Source organism: Equus asinus, chromosome 19 (genome assembly GCF_041296235.1).
Source record: "Equus asinus isolate D_3611 breed Donkey chromosome 19, EquAss-T2T_v2, whole genome shotgun sequence".
NCBI lineage: Eukaryota > Metazoa > Chordata > Mammalia > Perissodactyla > Equidae > Equus > Equus asinus.
In genome coordinates this window covers 1,123,484-1,138,232 of record NC_091808.1, presented here as the reverse complement: position 1 = coordinate 1,138,232, position 14,749 = coordinate 1,123,484, and the positions used below count along the sequence as shown (strand labels likewise).

General features: G+C 59.7%; 1 protein-coding gene across 2 annotated transcripts; it reads left to right on the top strand.

Moving 5' to 3' along the window:
• The first annotated feature begins 1,317 nt into the window (after positions 1-1,317).
• On the top strand, positions 1,318-14,487 carry BOK (BCL2 family apoptosis regulator BOK). Of its 2 annotated transcripts, none has more exons than XM_044751381.2 (5): positions 1,318-1,623; positions 2,136-2,387; positions 5,238-5,366; positions 12,270-12,433; positions 13,701-14,487. In XM_044751381.2, the coding sequence occupies exons 2-5, from the start codon at positions 2,165-2,167 to the stop codon at positions 13,824-13,826; spliced, it is 642 nt and encodes a 213-aa protein (XP_044607316.1). In that variant the 5' UTR covers positions 1,318-1,623; positions 2,136-2,164; the 3' UTR covers positions 13,827-14,487. The 2 variants fall into 2 exon arrangements, with proteins under 2 accessions (XP_044607316.1, XP_044607317.1); XM_044751382.2 differs by having other exon boundaries at positions 1,349-1,717.
• Positions 14,488-14,749: the final 262 nt, after the last annotated feature.

The window sequence follows — 14,749 nt, the reverse complement described above, 5'->3', positions numbered from 1 at the left end:
ACCAGTGAAACCCTGGGCTGCTGAAGTGGAGTGCACAAACCTAACCACCTGGCCATGGGGTCTGCCCCAGTGTTCTCTTTTTCATTCTTGATTTTGGAATTTGTGTTTTCGTTTTCCTTACTCAATATTTCCAGAGGTTTATCAGTTCTATCAATCTCCTAAAAGAACCAAGTTTTGGCTTTGTTGATTTTCTCTAATTTTTGCTTTGCTTCATTAAATTCTGCTCTTATTTTTTGTATTTTCTTTCACCTTTGGCTTAATTTGTCATTCTTTTTCTAGCTTCTTGAGTTGGAGCTTAGAGCATTCGTTTTCAAGTGTTCTTCTAAAGCTATAAATTGTCCTCAAAGTACTGCTTTACCTGCACCCCGTGCCATTTGATACGTCATATTTTCACTTCAAAATATTTTACAGCTTTCCTTGAGGTTTACTATTTGACCCATTGACTAGCTAGAAGTGTGATGTTTCCTTTGCAAGCACCTAGAGGCTTTCTAGTAGGTTTCCTGTTATTGAGTTCTAATTTAATTGAGAGAGGTCACACTTATAAGACTTCTATCCTTTGAAATTTGTTGAGACTTTATGGCTCAGGAAATTGTCTGTTTTGATTAACATCCTATGTGCACATGGGAAAAACAAGGGTGAAGTGTTGTATATGAGTGGATTAGGGCAAGGCGGTTAATCCTAGTGTTTGAACTGTATGATGTTGGTTCAAGGATAGAGAAATAGACCAGTAGGATAGAAAAGAGTTCAGAACAAATCCTCACATATACCGTCACTTGATTTATGATGGGGATTCTTCTCCAAATCAGTGGAAAAATGATAGTCTTTTTAATAAATGATGCTGGGTCAGCTGGATATCTATATAGAAAAAAATGACCTCTGACCATCTACCACATCATTCACGAGAATTAACTTGTGATCCATCATAGACCTAAATGTGAACACTAAAACACAAAAAGAAAACAGACATCCTAACGAAAAAGCACTAACCGTAAGAGAAAAGATTGATAAACTGGACTTCATTGAGAAAAACTTCTGTTCCTTACAAGCAATAGCAAACCAGAGCGGCAGAGGATGTCTGCTATATCTTCAACACAATACAAAGCCATGTGTCAGACCAGGGACGCGCAACCAGAATATATAAAGAACCACTACGTATCCATAAGAAATGGACCCAGGCGGTGGTGCCAGAGCTAGGTCCTAAGCATTGGGCCATGCGGGGACAGCTCCGGCCCGGTGGCTCTCCCTGAGCGCACGCTGGGAACTCGCTCGGTCCTCCTTAAGCAGGCGGCGGCGGGGAAGCTCCGGCCGCGGCTCCGCCCCCGGGGGTTGCCTTTTCCTTAGAAGGCGAAGCCCCAGCCTCGCCTCTCGCCGGTGGAGCCTCGCGCTGTGAGCCCCGCGCTCCCCTCGCCCCCGACGCCGCCGCCGGAGCCCCCGAGAGCGCGGGAGGTCCTGCGCGCTGCGCGCTCCAGCCGGGCTCAGGCGTGGACGGGGCGGGCGCCGGGGCGGGGCGCGCGTCCTCGCGGGTTTGAATGGAAAGATCGAGATCGGCGGAGACAGCGGCGAGCAGATCCTGAAGCCAGCACCCCTCCCCGGCCCCCGCGCCCGCGACATGCGGCAGGAGAGGTGAGCTGGGCGGGCGCGGCGTCGCATCCCCGGGTGGCCGCGCCATGGGAATGGCGAGGCCGGAGCCAAACACCGAGGACGGCGCGGCGCAGAGGTGGGTGGCCCCGGGGTGCGGGGCCGGGGTCCTGGCTTCGCTGGTTCACAGCAGGTTGGGCCGTGCCCCCCGCCCGCGCCGCCAGCGCCCGCGCACTCGTCTTCTAGCGCGAGCAAATCGCCATTTCCCCGCGGTCCTTCTATCCCTGGCAGCCGCAGGGATCTTTGTGACTGAATTCAGAATCTAAAAGAATGTGACACCGTGTTTTTAAAGATTTGGGGCACAAAAGCGAACGGTTACCCGCAGCTGGTCGCAGCCCTTCCCCAGAGCCGCGCCCAGCCCGGCCTCCGCGTGCGCCCCGGCCCGGCGCGCCCCTTCCCGCGCCCCGCAGCCCGCCCTCCTCGCGGGCCCGGCCTCCCCCTCCGCCAGCCAGGCCTGGGCGGCGGGGCGGGCCCGGCTGAGCGCTGTCTGCCCGCAGGTGCGGCGCCCCCCGCCCGCGTCCCCGCCATGGAGGTGCTGCGGCGCTCCTCGGTCTTCGCCGCCGAGATCATGGACGCCTTTGACCGCTCGCCCACCGACAAGGAGCTGGTGGCCCAGGCCAAGGCGCTCGGCAGGGAGTTCGTGCACGCGCGGCTGCTGCGCGCTGGCCTCGCCTGGAGCGCGCCCGAGCGTGCCGCCCCTGCCCCCGGCGGCCGCCTGGCAGAGGTGTGCGCGGTGCTGCTGCGCCTGGGTGAGTGGGGCCCTGGCGGGCGGGGTCCCCAGGCTGCCCCTCCTGAGCTGGTCGGCGGCGCAGGGCCCTGTGTGCCTCCGGGTACAGCCGTCTCCGCACTGGCCAGCCTGCCAGGTGACCCGATCAACACCCTCCCCTGCTGGGCCTCAGTTTCCCTCGGCAGAGAGGAGGCTGGCCTGGGCAGGCACGCCCACGCCCCCGTTCCTCCGTGCCCCTCCCTTTCCCCCCTCAGGCTGCCTGCGCGCAGACCTCCCAGGAGTTGCCTGGTCGGCCCGGATTTCAGATGTTCTGGCTGGAAAGAATAGAGCGCTCTGGGAAGAATGTTTTGGTGGCTAAACTTCCAGAGTGACCCTTGTACTCAGCTGGGCACAAAAATCCTTTGTCGGACCACGTGTCCTCATGCTTGTTTTGGAAAATAGGTCTTTGCAGTTACTGCCTGAAATCCTGCCATCGACTGCTCTTTCCTATTGATTTGGAGGCCTCTTCGGCTCCCTGGGGAAGTTTGTGCTTCAGGAGAGCCAAACCACCCTGGGGCCGGGGAGCCAAAATCCCACCTGGAGGGCTGGTGCTGTGTAGACACCTGGGGGTGCTGTTTCTGAGGTCACACACAGCCCAGTACTGTCTCCACCTTCTCTAAGGTCTGGACCCCATAGAGGGAGGCACCAGCCCAGCTGACTCAGTTCGTCCATCACACCACAGGGACTGAGGTTACTCATCCTCAAACCATTATCGGGTGCCAGGAGTGGGCGCATGGGGAGGGGGTAGCAGCGAAGATGAAGCCCTGACGGGGTGGGGGGCGAGCTCTCCAGGCAGAGTGTGGGGAGAAGCTGGCCCAGGATCTGGGGCTGGGGAGGGAGGTCTGGGCCCGGAGGGAGATGGTTTGGACCCCGGAGTGTTCTTGTTTGTCCTGAAAGAGGGCATGCTGGGGCCCTCAGCGTGAGCCCTTACGATGGGGGAGCGCCCCCTGAAATGGGACGCCCTGCCGTTTTTCAGGCTGGCACCAGTGTCTGCTCGTTCCTGTTTTGTGTGGACCCTGGGAGCAGGGCTGTGTGGACCTGGCCTACCCAGGAGTGTGTGGTGGGGAGGAGACACAGGTTTCCCCGGGGCCAGCGCAGAGGGCTGCCAGGAGGGGCAGTATCCTGCCTGCATCCTGGGGGCGGGAGAAGTTTCTAGGTGTGGAAAACCAGTGGGGTTTGGGCCATCAGCCCGGGGTCTGGAGTGCCTGGACTCCTGTGAGGTCAGCTGCCCACCACCGTCTCTTCCAGCTGGGCTGTGCCGACGACACTGGGGGGAGCGTTCTAGAGGGTCCTGGAGAAGATGGTTCCTTGGTCTCCCAAGAGCCCCACAGACCCACAGATGGCCCCAGGAGGAAGTCCTGCCTCTGTGCTGGCCTGCTCTGTCCCCTGTCCCCCCAGCCTCCGTCTCCTTGTCTGTGAGCAGTCTTGGGGCTGCCTCTCCCTGTGCCCGGAGTCCCTATTCTTTAAACTTGTCTGAAAAGCCCTGCTTTGGGCTCTGCTACTCTGTCCGGGCCCGCTTCTGTCCCCCTAGTCCTCAGCGTCCTTCTGTGAGAGCCCCAGATGCGTCAGGCCTGGGCTCAGGGAGCAGGGCTGAGCCGAGTGCCTGCACTGGCCGTCTCTGGAGCAGAACCTTCAGGGCCTCTCTGCAGTGTCTGGCTCGCCATGTCCAGTCCCTGGGGCTCAGCCCCTGCCAGATGGCTAAGGTGACCCCGGAGGGAGATGGTTTGGACCCCAGAGCATTGTTTGTCCTGAAAGAGAGTATGGCCCCCAGTGTGAGCCCCTACAGGGCCGGACGCTGTCTCTCTGCCCCCAGCACACCCCCAACCTCTTCTTGCACAGACACCCAGCTCCTGGGGCAGTGGCAAACAGGAAGAAGCTCGGGTCACGTCCCCATGGCCAGTCTCTCGGGGCCAGGCCCCAGCAGCCCCCGAGCTGTGTGTGTGGGAACAACCAGGCCAGCCCCGGGAATTTCCATGCATTGACTCCCCCGTCGTCGAGCCGCCTCGTCTCAGTTCTGCTCTGGTTCCAGATCTTCATTAATTAGATGGAGAGCAGCTGGCCCCAGAGATGATGAGGGCGTCCTTATCGGCCGGGACCGTGCAGTCAGCAGCATTTCCCTGTTGGCTTTGGCTGGAGATGTGGCTGGGCTGGGGGACACCCGGTCCCAGGGCTGTGTGGAATTCCCGGCACACGGCTGCCAGGGGTGCCCCAGCGAGCACACGCTGTAGGCAGGGCCGTGGAGAGGGCATTTCCTCTGCTGAGGGTGGCTGCCCCATCCAGACACACCCGCTGGCACCAGGGGCCCAGGTTTGCACCTGGGCGGTGCTGGTGCCCCCAGGCAGTGGCTCAGCTTCTTGGTTCAGCGAGCCATGCTGGGGCCTGAGCAAGGGTGTCCCTCTGAGGCAGCCCACCTATGTGGGGTGGCCTGCAAAGTCCCTGCCCATGTTGGGCTCTGGCTGCCTGCCCGGTCTGCCTGCCGCCCGGGCAGCTCACTGTGGGCCGTGAGTCACCGAGCAGGCACGGCCCACGCTCCTCCTCGGGATTCCCGCCCCACCGGCCCAGCCGGCTTGGCCCCGGGGTTGGGGGGCCTGGCTTGCCAGAAGGGGTGGGGTGCAGAGGCAGGTCTGGGGGTGCCCACTGCCCCTCCATCATCTCCTTGTCCCCAGACCGTGGGGGGTGGGATCCAAGAGGTTGAGTGGGGGTCAGAGATCAGTCGAGGTCAGTGCCAGCCCTGAGCCAGCTGTGGCCACAGAGCTGAGGAGTGGGCTGGTCCAGGCCCATGTGACAGGCAGGCAGGTGGGGGCCATCTCTGACCCACCATGTGACCGTGCAGGAGATGAGCTGGAGCTGATCCGGCCCAGTGTCTACCGCAACGTGGCTCGCCAGCTGAACATCTCACTGCAGTCTGAGACCGTGGTGACTGACGCCTTCCTGGCTGTGTCTGCCCAGATCTTCTCTGCAGGTAGGCCTGTGCGTCCCCCGCAGGACGCCCACCATGCCAGCGTGGCCCGGGGTCTGTGAATCAGCACTGGGTGGGCCTGTGGGGGAGTTGTCCCCACCGATCTGGGAGCCGCCTGATGCTCACCCGTGCCTTGCCACTGCACAACGGACCAGCCTGGAACTGCGAGTCACGCAGTGCCATATGGTGCCGCCCCTGGTTCTGGGGACAATGGGCCCACTGGACACCTGGCATGGCGCCTCTCATGTGCTTCTGCTTGGGCATGACCTGAAGTCCTGGCTGGGCTGCGTGTCCCAGGCTGCTAGTTGGTCCTGGCTGTTGGCTGGAGTGGGGCCAGGCTGTCCCACACATGCCCAGTGCATGGCCTGTGGGGCTTGGACTTCACACAGCGTGGCCCCAGGTCTCAAGGGGGAGTGTCCCAAGCAGCCTGGGTGGGTGCCTCCAGGCCTTTCTGAAGTAGCCTCAGAAGTTACCGTGTCGCTCTGCTGAATTCTTTTGGTCAAAGGCGAGTCATGGGGCAGCCTCGTGTCAAGGGGAGGGATGCATAAGGGCAGAGTAGCTCGCTGGGGCGTCTTTGGTGAATAGCGACACACTTGTCTCACCTGGCTCGCCCAGACTCGCTTGTGAATCTCCCGGTGCCTCCCTCTGTGCTCTAGGAGCAGGTGGCCTCTGCTCCTGCTGCCTCCCCACTGTGCCCTCACCCTGCTGCAGCTCCTGCTGCCTCCTGTCTGCACACCTGCCCCCAGGTTCATGGGAGGGCCCAGGACTCATCTCCCCAACCCCCTCATGTCCCCATGTCCCCTCCTTGGAACCTCCTGGGCTCCCTGCTGTCCACAGACCTCGTCTCCCCGCCTGTGACCTCATGTCCTGTCCTGGTGCCCCAATCTCTGCGAGTTCCCCTCATCCCTGTGTCCTGGTGCGTCGCTGGTGCCAGGTGCTGCCGTGCAGGTGTCGCAAGCCCCAGCCCCAGTGCAGCACCTCCTCCACCGGCAGGTCCTTCGGACGCTTCCCCAGCAACGTCTGGGCGCTGCACTAGGCCACGGACTCTGTGATGAACGGCCAGCCCTCGGGGAAGGGAAGCTGGGGTCCCAGAGCCAGCGGTTCCCGAGGCTGCGTCCCAGCTGCAGTGGGGGTGGGCGTGGCCGTTACATCTGAGTGTGGGGAGAGCCACCTCCCCCGGGGCTGCCGCAGGGACCCCAGGCAGCAGGGAGGCCTCACATCCTTCGTCTCTGAGGCTGGTCTGAGTCTGTCGCTGACCAGCTGTGTGACCTCGGCAGGCTCCTCACCTCTCGGGCCGAGGTTTCCTCATCCGTGGGATAGGGGGGACAGCAGCAGAGCAGGACTTTCGGGCAGAGGGTGCCAGGGGAGCCACAGTCCCTCCGCCTGAAGATGCAGCCCTCCCCCACCCAGCAGAAGGAGGCCGGGTGGAGGGGCCGCCCATCCGCTCAGAGGGGATCCCACCCCCAGCCCCGCTGACCCCACCTCTCTGGGGTGGCCACATTGACCTCCAGCGTCCTCTCCCACCCCTGGTGGGCAGGCCGGACGTCCAGGGGCAGAGCGGAGCCTGATGCGGTGGGCCTTCCTTGGTTGTGGCCCGTGCGGTGGAGACGCAGGACCGCCAGCTGCGGAATCCGCCTCCTCCAGGGCTGACATGGGGTCAGCGCTGACCTCCTGGGCAGAAGTCTCCATGCTAGGACGTGGCGAGGGGGCAGGCTCCTCCAGAATGTTCTAACGGGCCTGACCTGGGTCCTGGGGAGGGTCTGGGGGGTGTGGCGGGCATCCCTTGTGGGTGTCCCTGGCAGGTGCCTGGTGGAGGAGGCCGGGGGTGGTGCCCGGGAGGGAATCAGGTCCTGGCGGGTGTCCTGGCCTGACGACCACCCTTGGCCCTCCCTGGGCTCCTGCATCCCTGGCCTGACGCCGGCGTGTGGGTGGCCACCCGCCTGTGTCTGTCTCCGGCAGCTGGTTTACGAGCCGAGGCTTGGCTTTAAAAGGAAGGTTCATCTGGGAGAACTCGGCTCTGGCCTGCTGGTGGCTGGGACTAGGGGGAGGCGGGGGCCGGGCCCCGGGGTGGTGGCGGGTGTGTGGGCAGGCGACACAGGATGGGGGCCAGGACAGAGCACCCCACCCTTGCCTGCTCAGCCTTGGTTGGTGTGGGGACAGGCCTGAGAGGCGCCCAGAAAGGCTGTAGGTTCTGGGAGGATGAGCTGGGCCTGGGGGAGATGGGGGAGGGGAAGGGCGGGGAGGGCAGGGGAGGAAGGTGGTAGAGGCAGCTGAAGGCTGGGCACAGGGCACAGCGGCTCGGTTCACTTGTAGAGAGCTCAGTTTAAATCTTGTGACTTACGTTTAAAACTGGAGCAGAACACACCCCTCTGTGTTCAAGCACCCCTACCCCGCCCAGCGCCGGCAGGCTTGTCCCACACCAGCCCCTGTCCCTTTCCTGTGGCAGCCTCCATACCCGCATTTGCCCCTGGGGTACTCTGGGGCGGCCATCCGCTCCCAGGCTGTGTGACCTGTAAGTGGTTTCTCAACCTCTCTGAACCTCAGAGCCAACTGATAAGGGAGCAGGAGCAGGGCTCTGTGGAGGGTGGAGTTGCAGGTCTGCCCCCTTCTGCTGCTAACTGGCTCTCAGATCGTCCCCCTCAACCAGCTTGTGGCTGCCCCCCTCCCCTGCTTGCCGCTTGAGGTCTCCCCTACACCCCTGGTCCATCCCAGCCCTCAGGGTCCTTGAACTCTTTTGCCACAGGGTGAGTCCCTGCCGTCAGGTGCTTGCTGGCCCTTGCCCCCTCTGCCCGCGGCCTCTCCCATGCTGCCGGGCCTCGCACAGGCTGGACCCTCCGCCCCTCTTCCTTGTAGCAGGCCCCCGTGGGGTGCAGGCCCTGCCTGGCCTCGCCTCCTCCAGCTCTGGCCGGGTTGGGGCTATGGCTGGTGATGTGGGCAGCCTGAGACTGCAGGGCTGGGCTCTATGGTGGCCTCCCCAGGTGGCCGAGCCCCCTCGAAAGCAGAGGCAGCTGCTGCTCCTGGCTGTGTTTGCACCTGGGGCTTCTCGGTTCCCATCAGTGGGAAAACTCATTTTTTCCTTCCTGACTAAAAGTTGGCAAGAGTTTTCATTTTTTTCTTCTATTACAAGAACAAAGTATTTTACCACAGAAAACCACAGAAGATAAAGAACTCATAGAAATCACTACTAAGAAGACAACCTGCTTTAAAAATGGACAAAGGATCTGAATAGACATCTCCCCCAGGAAGGTGTACAGACGGCCAGTCAGCCCGTGAGAAGACGCTGTCATCCGTAATCAGGGAAACGGACATGCAGACCACAGGAGATGCCACCTCGTCCCTTATCGGATGCGAGAATCAGAAGGTCGGATAGCCACGAGTGTTGGCAAGGTTATGAAGGATCGGCAGCCTCGGAAACTGCTGGTGGGAACAGAAAATGGAGCAGCTGCCTTGGAAAGCTGTCGGTTCTCTAATGGGTTAGCTCCGGTGGAGTTAACCACGTGGCCCAGCCGTTCCTCTCCTGGGTATCCCCCCATGAGAAAGGACGACACGCGTCCACACGAGGACCTGCACGCAGATGTCCAGAGCAGCATTGTTCCTCGCAGCCACCAAGACGCACACAACCCAGATGTTTATCTCCTGACAAATGGGTGAGCAAACCGGTCCATCCACATGACGGAACATTATTTAGCCACAAAAAGGAGTGAAATGCCGACGTGTGCTACAGCGTGGATGCACCTTGAAGACGTTGTGCAGAGTGAAAGGAGTCAGACACAGAGTGGAACAGAATAGGCAAATCCAGAGACAGAAAGTAGATTAGTGGTTGCCAGGAGCTGGGGGAGAGGGGCTGACTGCTCACGGGATGGGGTTTCTTTCTGCAGGGAGGAAAATGCTCCGGAATTTGATAGTAGTGATGGTTGCACGACTTTGTGACTATACCAAAAATGCTGAATATCACACTTTAGTGGAATGAGTTTGTGAGAATGAGATTATATCTCCGTAATAAATAAGGAAAACACGGAAGAGCTCAAAGAAAACAGGACGTACCAAGGACCACTGACTGGAGACCACGCCTGCTGGCCCCTTCCAGACTCCTGCCTTTCTCTGCAGACGTTAAACTGTGGCCATCACATGGAACTCACTGTCCTCTCACGGCACCACGGAACATAGTGTTCATCCCTAGGCAGGCCGGCCAGACGTCATGCTCCTCGTCCCCACCGTCCCACGTTAACCCTTCACCTGCCCTCTGGCAGTGTTGGGGACCTGCTGGGTGCCGGGCCTGGGGGCGCCGAGGCCACAGCTGTGAGCAGAATAGAGCCTGCTGCCAGGGCTGGTGCCCCGTGAGCAGCAGTACTTGGGGAACGGGGCCTGAGGGCTCTGGCATGCCCTGATGGTCCAGGTGGCCCTTGGAGGCGGGGACCCTGAGCAGCAGCACTAAGGCTGGGACAGCATGCACGAGGCCAGGGTGTTGGGAATGGGTCTGAGAGCGGCGGGGGGCCAGCTCCAGTGGGATTTCAGACTTAGATTTATTTTGAAAGCGATGGGAAGTTAACAGTAACAGGAGGGTTTAAGCAGGGGAGAGACATGGTCTGATTTATGGCGTTTGTTTTTTTCAAGACTGGCACCTGAGCTAACAACTGTTGCCAATCTATTTTTTTTTCTTTCTGCTTTTTCTCCCCAAATCCCCCCAGTACATAGTTTTTAGTTGTGGGTCCTTCTAGTTGTGGCACATGGGATGCTGCCTCAACGTGGCCTGATGAGTCGTGCCATGTCTGCACCCAGGATCTGAACCAGCAAAACCCTGGGCCACCACAGCAGAGCACACGAACTTAACCACTTGGCCACGGAGCCAGCCCCGCCCACTTTTTTTTTTTTTTTTTGAGGAAGATTAGCCCTGAGCTAACGTCAGCTGCCAATCCTCTTCTTTTTGCTGAGGAAGACTGGCCCTGAGCTCACATACGTGCCCATCTCCCTCTACTTTTTTTTTATATGTGTCAAGCAGTGCCATGTCCACACCGGGATCCAAACCGACAAACCCTAGGCTGCCGAAGCGGAACGTTCGAGCTTAACTGCTGCCCCACTAGGCCGGCCCCTGATTTATGGGTTTTTTAATTTTCTTTTTATTGACGTGAAATTCACATAACATACAATTAACCATTTTTTAAAGTGTGCAGTTCAGTGGCGTTCCATGCATTCACAGTGTTGTGCCACCCCCAGCTGTCTAAGCTGTTCATCACCGCCATCAACCGCCATCATCACCGCCGGAACACCCTGGGCCATTAAGCTGTTACTCCCCATCCCCCACGCCAGCCCCTGCAACCAGCGATCTGCTTTCTGTCTTCCTGGATTTGCCTCTTCTGGGCATTTTGCAGAAATGGACTCTCACACTCTGGCCTTCTGAGTCTCGCTTCTTTCCCTGAGCATCATGTTGTCAAGGTTCATGTGTGTTGTAGCGTGCGTCCGTGCTTCCTTCCTTTTCGTGACTGAGTATCATTCCAGTGTCTGTGTGGACCACGTTTTGTTTTTCCATTCACAGTAGATGGAGATTCTGTCGTTTTCACCTTTTGCGATTGTGCTTAGGGCTTGCTGTGGACGTTCGTGAGCGAGTACCTACTGCAGCTAACTTATGTTAGTGTTTTTTCTGTTGGTTTGTTTGAGGAAGATTCGCCGTGAGCTGACATCTGTGCCAATCTTCCTCTATTTTGTATTTGGGTCTCCACCACAGCGGGGCTGCTGAGTGACGTAGGTCCATGTCTGGGGACCAAACCCAGGCTGCCAAAGCGGAGCACACTAAACTTAACCACTGTGCCGCTGGGCCGGCCCCCTGACTTAGGCTTTTACGGCAGATTGTTCTGGCTGCCGTGTGAAGGTGGACTGAAGAGCATGCTTAGTCCTTGCATACCCCTTCTCTCGGCTTGACTGCTGACGGGGCCCCTCGCTGCTGGCATGAATGCTCTGTGATCCTTCCCACATATTGCCAGGTGCTTTCCAGCTGTCATTTCCTATCAGTTACGGGGCTGCAGAGCGACCTGGATCCTCACATTGCCATTTAAGTTTTTAATCTGATGGCTTACAAGCCGCGTCTTGCTCTAATTTACCTTTCTTTGATTATTAGTGAGGGCTAGCTAGCATGTTTCGCGTGTCTGATGTGTGACTTGTATTTTTCTTTTTGTGAATTAGCTGATCATGTTCTGTGCTCATTTCTTTTGAAAGGTTTCTCTTTTCTCAGTGATTTATAAAATCTCTTTATCGAGTAAGGAAACTTGCGTTGTATACCTTGCAAACATTCTTCCCTGGGTTGTCACCTGTCTGGATTTTCCTCCCACCTGGGCTTCATCTCAGTTCTGCCTCTCAGGGGCTTATCGGTCTGGGGAAGGTTGTTTGTCCCGTGGGCACCAGCTTCTTTATATGGAAAATGTCCAGCTGCCCTTGCAGGGCTGTTTAGAACAGACAAGCTGGGGGCAGGTGCACCTCAAGGCTGCTTGCTGTTTTTCGCGTCTAGCTCTGAGTCAGTTTCCTGCTTGCTGAACTGCTTTGCTGTCCCGTCACCTCCTCCAGCAGTTGGTGGGCTGGGCAGGGTAGTGCTGGAGTCTGGCACAGATGCACAGGTGTGCAGGTGTGTAACGGAGGCTTGAGAAATCTCCACTAAGTACTACCCATGGTGGCAGGGGGCAGGACTGACCTGCAGCAGACAACGGCTGAGGCCTGCACCAGGCGGTCAGCTGGCCGGGCACCCTGTCCAGGTGGGGGGCTGTGGGGAGGGCCTGCCCCTTGGGCGCTGACCCCAGTCATCAGCGGATTGGCAGGGGGAGCACCTCAGACGCTCAGCCCCTTCACACGACCCTGAGGGCTGGGCTTGAGCTGGGGTTCTGGCGGCCTTCTGACCAGCGTCCGTGTCTCTCCCTGCAGGCATCACGTGGGGCAAGGTGGTGTCCCTGTACTTGGTGGCTGCGGGGCTGGCCGTGGACTGCGTGCGGCAGGCCCAGCCCGCCATGGTCCATGCTCTCGTTGACTGCCTCGGGGAGTTTGTGCGCAAGACCCTGGCGACCTGGCTGCGGAGGCGTGGCGGATGGGTGAGGGGATCCTGGGGGTGCAGGGGTCCCAGGAAGGGGGGGGTGCAGTGCTAGGGCTGAAGAAGGAGAGAGCGAGGACACCGGGAGGAGGGGCCGAGGAGGAGGACCGCTCCTGCTGCCTGGCTCCAGTGCTGACCTCTCCCCAGCTCCGCATGAGTCCTGGCAGCCCCGGAGCCCCTGCATGGCAGATGGTGGCCCGTGGACGTGGGCCCCTTGGTCTGGGAGAGGCAGAACGCAGGCCTCTTGGAGGGAAAATCCCAACACTGCTCAGAGCACCCTTGCCCTGCCCACTCCTGGCCAGGTTCTGGATGAGGCAGGGGCCGGTGTCAGAGTCCTACCCTGCTACTGTCTCCATGCCCTCAGCCGCCTGCCCAGCCCTGGCCAGGCCTCGGGGGCTGCTGGGCCCTGGATGCGGGGGGCCGGCCCCACCCATAGGAGGTCTCAGTTCTCTTCTCTGTAAAATGGGTGGTGATCCAGGGTGTGTGAGGTGCCCTGGCCGTGGGTGACAGAGGTTAGCCTTCTGCGGAGGTTGGAGCCAAGAGCAAGTTCAAGCAGTCGGCTGGCCCTGCGGTCTCCTCTGAAGGCAGCACTGGGCGGAGGGGAGGGTGTTGCTTCCAGAATGGCTCACGCGGCTGTGGGCATCCCTCAGCACAAAGACCCGGGGGCCTCCGTCCCCTCCTGCCTTCCTCTCCCTGGAGCCCGGCTGGGGCGGGCACTGGGGCAGCCAGGACACTGAGTGACACCATGGCCAAAGGTCAGGTTGTAGGGAATGGATTTCATCTCTTAGCAGGAATAGAAAGAAATAAGGAAATAAGGAGTGGCCATTTACTGGGCTTCTGGAAAGCTCAGTTCCTGCTCCTATTCCGAGGGAGAGTCTGAAGCTGGATTTGTCCCTCCTGGTCCCCAGGCTCCATGGTGCCCCACAGAAGGACGCTGGGGTATTTGTAGCCCCTGTGGGCGGTAGGCAGGTGGCTGAGCTGGGGACGTGGGTGGGATCCTGGTGTTGGGGGCACAGCAGGCTTCTGTCTGCTGGTCTGGCCCAGCTGCCTCCTCTCCCCACTGTGAGCTCCTCCCTTCCCCTCTCCCCGTCTGAATCATCATGGTGCGGGCTGGTCCCATGCTGGAGCCTTGAGTCCAGACCGGACCACAAACCTTCCCTAAATGGCCTCGTGCCTTCGCTTCAGCGACTCGGCTGACATCCAGTGTGGGGCGCAGGGGCCTGGCCTTCTCCCAGCTCTGCTCTCTAACTGCCCTTCTTCCCTCTCAGACTGACGTCCTCAAGTGTGTGGTCAGCACGGACCCCGGCTACCGCTCCCATTGGCTCGTGGCTGCGTTCTGCAGTGTCGGCCGCTTCCTGAAGGCTGCCTTCTTCATGCTGTTGCCAGAGAGATGAGCTGCCGCTCGGGCAGAGGCCGCAGCCCGGCCTTCTGACCCGGGAGGCCCTCGGCCCCCAAAAGCATCGCCCTCCTCCCCACCCGAGCCGGGAAGACCCTCGGAGCCCCGCCTCGAAGCTGGAGGCCCTGCCCTGAGGCCCCTCTGCAGCCCCAGGCCTTCTGGAAGAGGGAGCAGCGGGGCTTCCCTGGGCCTGGGGCTGGGCTTTGGGGCCCCCCTGTGGCCCTTCCCCACTGCGCCCCTTCTTCTGGAACCTCTTCTCATCCCCTTTCTTTCTGGAGCCAGAAAGTCAGGGTCATCTCCCAGGCCCCAAAGGAAGGGAATTGGGACCCCAAGCTCTCATGATGCTGGGTCCCATCCATGAAGGGGACCATGGCAGGACACGAGCTGGCCTCGGTCCTCGTGGTCAGCGGGCCCTGCATATTCGGTCTGAAGGTCAAGGCTGAGGAGCCGTGGGGTCTCCTGATGACCCCACAAACAGAGCATGAGGCTCACGTGCTGGTTGCTTAATCCACTTCTGGAGGGAGAGTGTGTCCCCGACCCATGGCAGGGTCCTCATGTGGCAGGGCCCGGGGCATGGGCTCCAGCTGGCACAGCTGCCTGTGAATGAACAAGGGGGATGGTGTGTGCATTCGAGTCCAATAAAGTTTCATGGCAACGGAGGGTGACCCATCTGCTTTCCTTGTGTCATCCTCCTGGGACCGCCCAGGGACGCAACAGGAGGCGGGCGAATCCAGGGTGATAGAAGGGAAAGGGCAGGACGATCCCATCACCTTCCTTGTTGAGGCTGTCTTCTGTTACCATGGGAGCTCACGCACACACACACCACAGGTGTGCACACACACCATTACACGTGTGCATGCACTCTGCCACGTGTGCACACACTTCACTCACGTGCACACTCATTCACACACGTGCACATGC